We start from the raw sequence: 3757 nt of genomic DNA on the forward strand, positions 1-3757 counted from the left end.
GTGTGTGTGTGTGTTTTCCAGGTTAATGGCGTTAACATCGAGGGCATGCGGCATGCAGAGGTGGTGGCCTTCATCAAGAAAGGGGGAGATGAAACCTGGCTGTTGGTGGTGGATCCAGAAACAGACGAGCACTTCAAGAGGAGGGGATTGATCCCCACAGTCAGCCATGTAAAAGGTGGGATTGTGCTACATCAGGCTATTTGATGGGCTTGAATTTCCAAGAAGCCCTGTTGAGGAAGCACATGGCAGATATTTTATTGCATTATTTTGGTGAACATTTTTTCAAAAAAGATGTTTATAGTTTTTATAAACTAGATAGAGCTTTCTTCTTTGTTAGAAGACAGTCACAAAGATAGCCTGTTTAAACAAAAAAGCTTTAACTACTTATTAAAAGACTCTACGGAGTCAACTTGTAGTAATAGATTGTTCCACGGTTTTGGTGCCACAGGCTGAAAGGCTTTGTTATCCCCTCTCATCTATTTAGTCATGTACAGGGAAAACTAACAAATTCAGAGCCTGTGAATGAAGACATCAAGCAGCAGTGCAATTTGTAGGTAGATGACATAAATAATCCGGAGCCTGGCCATTTAGTGCTCTGTTTGTAAATATAAGAATTTTAAAATCTCTTGGGAGCCAATGTAAAGAGGATAAAATGGGAGTGATGTGAGCTTACTAGAACCTTTTAACAGGATGGCCACAGTATTTTGTATCGCTTGGAGAGGTGAAAGAGATGATTTGTCCAAGAATGTAAGCATTACAGTAATCTAAACACGATGGCACAGATGGATGAATATTTTTCTCCCGTTCACCTGAGGAGACCATATGTTGCAATTTAGAAATGGTCTTTAAATGAAAAAGGCAATAAAGATAAAGATTTTTCATCCAAGTTAAAGCCCAGGGAAGAATTGTTGAGCCTGGCATATTTTATGATCTTGGTCTTGGTGATATTTAAAACAAAGTAATTGGTAGAGAGCTAATGACTAATCTGTGTTAAACAGTGGACTAGGAGAACCTCACCTGTCCAGCTGGTGAGGTTTTAAAGGGATATAAAGCTGAATGTCATCGACGTAAAAACATTTGATAAGAAAAATCAATAAAAGATTGAAGGATGCCAGCTAAAGTATTTAGGATTTAAAAAGAAAAATACTAATTACCCCATGACTAAACCTTGTGGAGTCCCACAGTTTAGGGAGGCAATGTTAGAGGTGCACTTGCCAACCCTAACAGAGAAAGACCTATCAGATAAGTAAGAGGAAAACCAATCTAACGCAGAGCCAGCGATACCAGCTAAAACCTTAAGCCTATAAAGTAAGATGTTACAGTTAATGGTATTAAAAACTGCACTGAAGTAAAATCCATAAGACGCCATAAAAAGATCATTATACACCTTTAAAAGAGTGGTGGCAGTGGAGCGCTGCTTTTTACAGCCAGACTAATTTGGCTTTAATTTGTTCAGGTCATCTGCTTAGCACTGACTAAAAAGTCTAGCATACACAAACAAATAATTTGGGGTATCTTCCTATGTAAAGTTAGTTTTTTTTGAACAATTATTATCAAATAATGACAAAAGTAAAGACAAGCACTATGTCAAATAAGCCGTGGGCTTGGAAAACACTTCCTTCATATGTGAATGTTTTCGCAGACTATGACGGTCCATCCATATCCAATGGCTCCCCCAGTCCTCAGATCAATGGCAGCTCTACCACTCAGTCCATCCGGTCCACGCATTCTGACCTCAGCAGCCAGGGCAACAGCACGCAGGTGGATGTGAGCATTCGTGCACAGTGACATGTTTGGGCTTTGTACCTCCACATAAAAGCCTCTACCCTAATCCTTTGTTTGCATCTGTCTGTCTCATCATTTCTAGCTGGCAGATGATGAAGGTGGCCAGCTGTCTGACCCCTTTGCCGAGATGGGCCTGAGTCTCAGTGCTACGGCGGCAGAAGAAAAGAGGAAGGTCCGTGGTAAAGAAAAGAGGAAGGCCCCGCAGATGGACTGGACGAAGAAGCATGAGCTCTTCAGCAATTTCTGAGACATTCTGCTCTAAGGACACGACAAAGGACAGAGATTTATGCAGATCCCTGAATGGGAGACTTATCCTCTTGATATACAGATTCTCTTCTTCTTAGACAAAAAACCAAGATAACCCTTCAAACAGAAGATATTTTCATCCTGGGATTTAATGTGACAGAACTGTTCGAAGGATTTTACTTCTTAAGTGACTTAATAGTTCCTTTTCGTTCAAGTCCAGCATAAAGGAAGTGCTATATGACTTTGTGACTGCAAAAAATATGCTCAGAAGGGAACTTTGTCCTTACATGTACTGCTGTCCTTGGGGAAAGTGCAGTCAAATATTCACAAATTTGCCTTTGTCTTTACTTGATTATCCCATTCTCCCTACTCCTAGAGACTCTTTTTGACAGCTATTTTTATATTTAAAAAGTATAAGCGACTATGATTAAACAGTATCCCATCATCGTGGACTGCGTTTGAGAGACTTTTGAGGACACTGTGACATGAATGATTGTGGATAATGTGGGGATTTTGTCCCACAGAAGTCATAAGAAGCCCAAAGTTTGACAGAAGATCACTGTGAAAGAGTTGAGACCCTCCACCTTCAGCCCATTGATCCCATGTTTGATTGTAACCACTGATAAAGAAAATGATAGTTGAGCATAGTGTATCCTACGTGTATTCGTACCTTTACTTTGAGTCGATTACTTTGATTTACGAATCCCCTACTTGTTATTTAACCATTAGTCGTAATAAGTGTATCACCACTAACCTCTATTTACAAAGTGCTCCAGTGCACACATGCATAACAAAGGGAGGCACCACTATTATTAATTGTGTTATTGAAGGAAATAATAGGCATGAAAAGTGAGGGAGTTTCTCAGGGGAAATAGTGTGAGGGATGAGTTTTGTTGTTGTTATTGAAGGCTCGATGTGTACAGCAGGGGGCAAACTTACACCATGAATAGAGACCCCCTTTTGACACTAAACGGAATAGATGTTTATCCAGACTTCATTCATCATCTTAAAATGTCCCAGAAACATTAAATAATTCAGATGAAGTGGAGAAAATAAACTTTAGATAATTTGAAGATGTATTTGTATTAGACAGCATTATTCAGATTTAATGTGAAGTGGCCTACACTTTATGAGCTAGTTATGTTTTGTTGGACTTTGATTCAAAGGTAAGTTGTTAAATATGAAGGTATGAAGCTCAGCATCATTTTATAAGTAGCTTTGGAAGGGAAATGTAATTGCTGGCCACGTGCTAATAATCAGTCAGTATTAACTATAGTATTGTCTTGTAAATGTGAAGTTTATCAAGTTGATTTGTGCTCAAGGAAGGTCAATATTTTGTGACAGTGCTGAGAGAAACCCCTGAGCCACCTTTCATTTTTTTCTACATTTTGCTAGGAAAATAGGAAATGTACACAGTGATTTAACAAAACATGCAAATATACTTGTAAATACAGTATGTAAGGCAAAAATTCTGATGAGAGTGTAAGTCAATATTTTGTATGACCACCTTTATTTTTCAACATAGCCTGAATTCTTTTAATCCGGTCTTTAAGTCTGACGTCACTAGCCGTGTCTGGGCTCAAACTTCGCTGCAGGTCCCAAAGTCAAATGATCACTATGGCATCACTGAGAGTTGAAAAACTGTCTAAAGTCTTTCATCTGTAATAAAATGATCAGCGTTCTGCTCTACCAGGTGTAACATTGAGTTTATCATCCAAGCATCCGT

General features: G+C 39.0%; 1 protein-coding gene across 2 annotated transcripts in view; it reads left to right on the forward strand.

The window, feature by feature from the left end:
- The window catches only part of LOC102204112 (Na(+)/H(+) exchange regulatory cofactor NHE-RF2), a 39497-nt gene extending 36049 nt beyond the window's left edge, over positions 1-3448 (forward strand). The window contains exons 4-6 of one of the 2 annotated variants that reach the window (XM_005734537.1): positions 22-175; positions 1643-1767; positions 1868-3448. In XM_005734537.1, coding sequence (XP_005734594.1) covers positions 22-175; positions 1643-1767; positions 1868-2032 — 444 coding nt within the window. In that variant the 3' untranslated portion in view covers positions 2033-3448. The remainder of the gene's footprint in view (positions 1-21; positions 176-1642; positions 1768-1867) is intronic. The other variant, XM_005734538.1, reaches the window with a different exon arrangement.
- The last annotated feature ends 309 nt before the right edge of the window (positions 3449-3757 follow it).

Source organism: Pundamilia nyererei, unplaced genomic scaffold (genome assembly GCF_000239375.1).
Source record: "Pundamilia nyererei isolate P.nyererei 1_Seehausen unplaced genomic scaffold, PunNye1.0 scaffold00059, whole genome shotgun sequence".
Classification (NCBI taxonomy): domain Eukaryota; kingdom Metazoa; phylum Chordata; class Actinopteri; order Cichliformes; family Cichlidae; genus Pundamilia; species Pundamilia nyererei.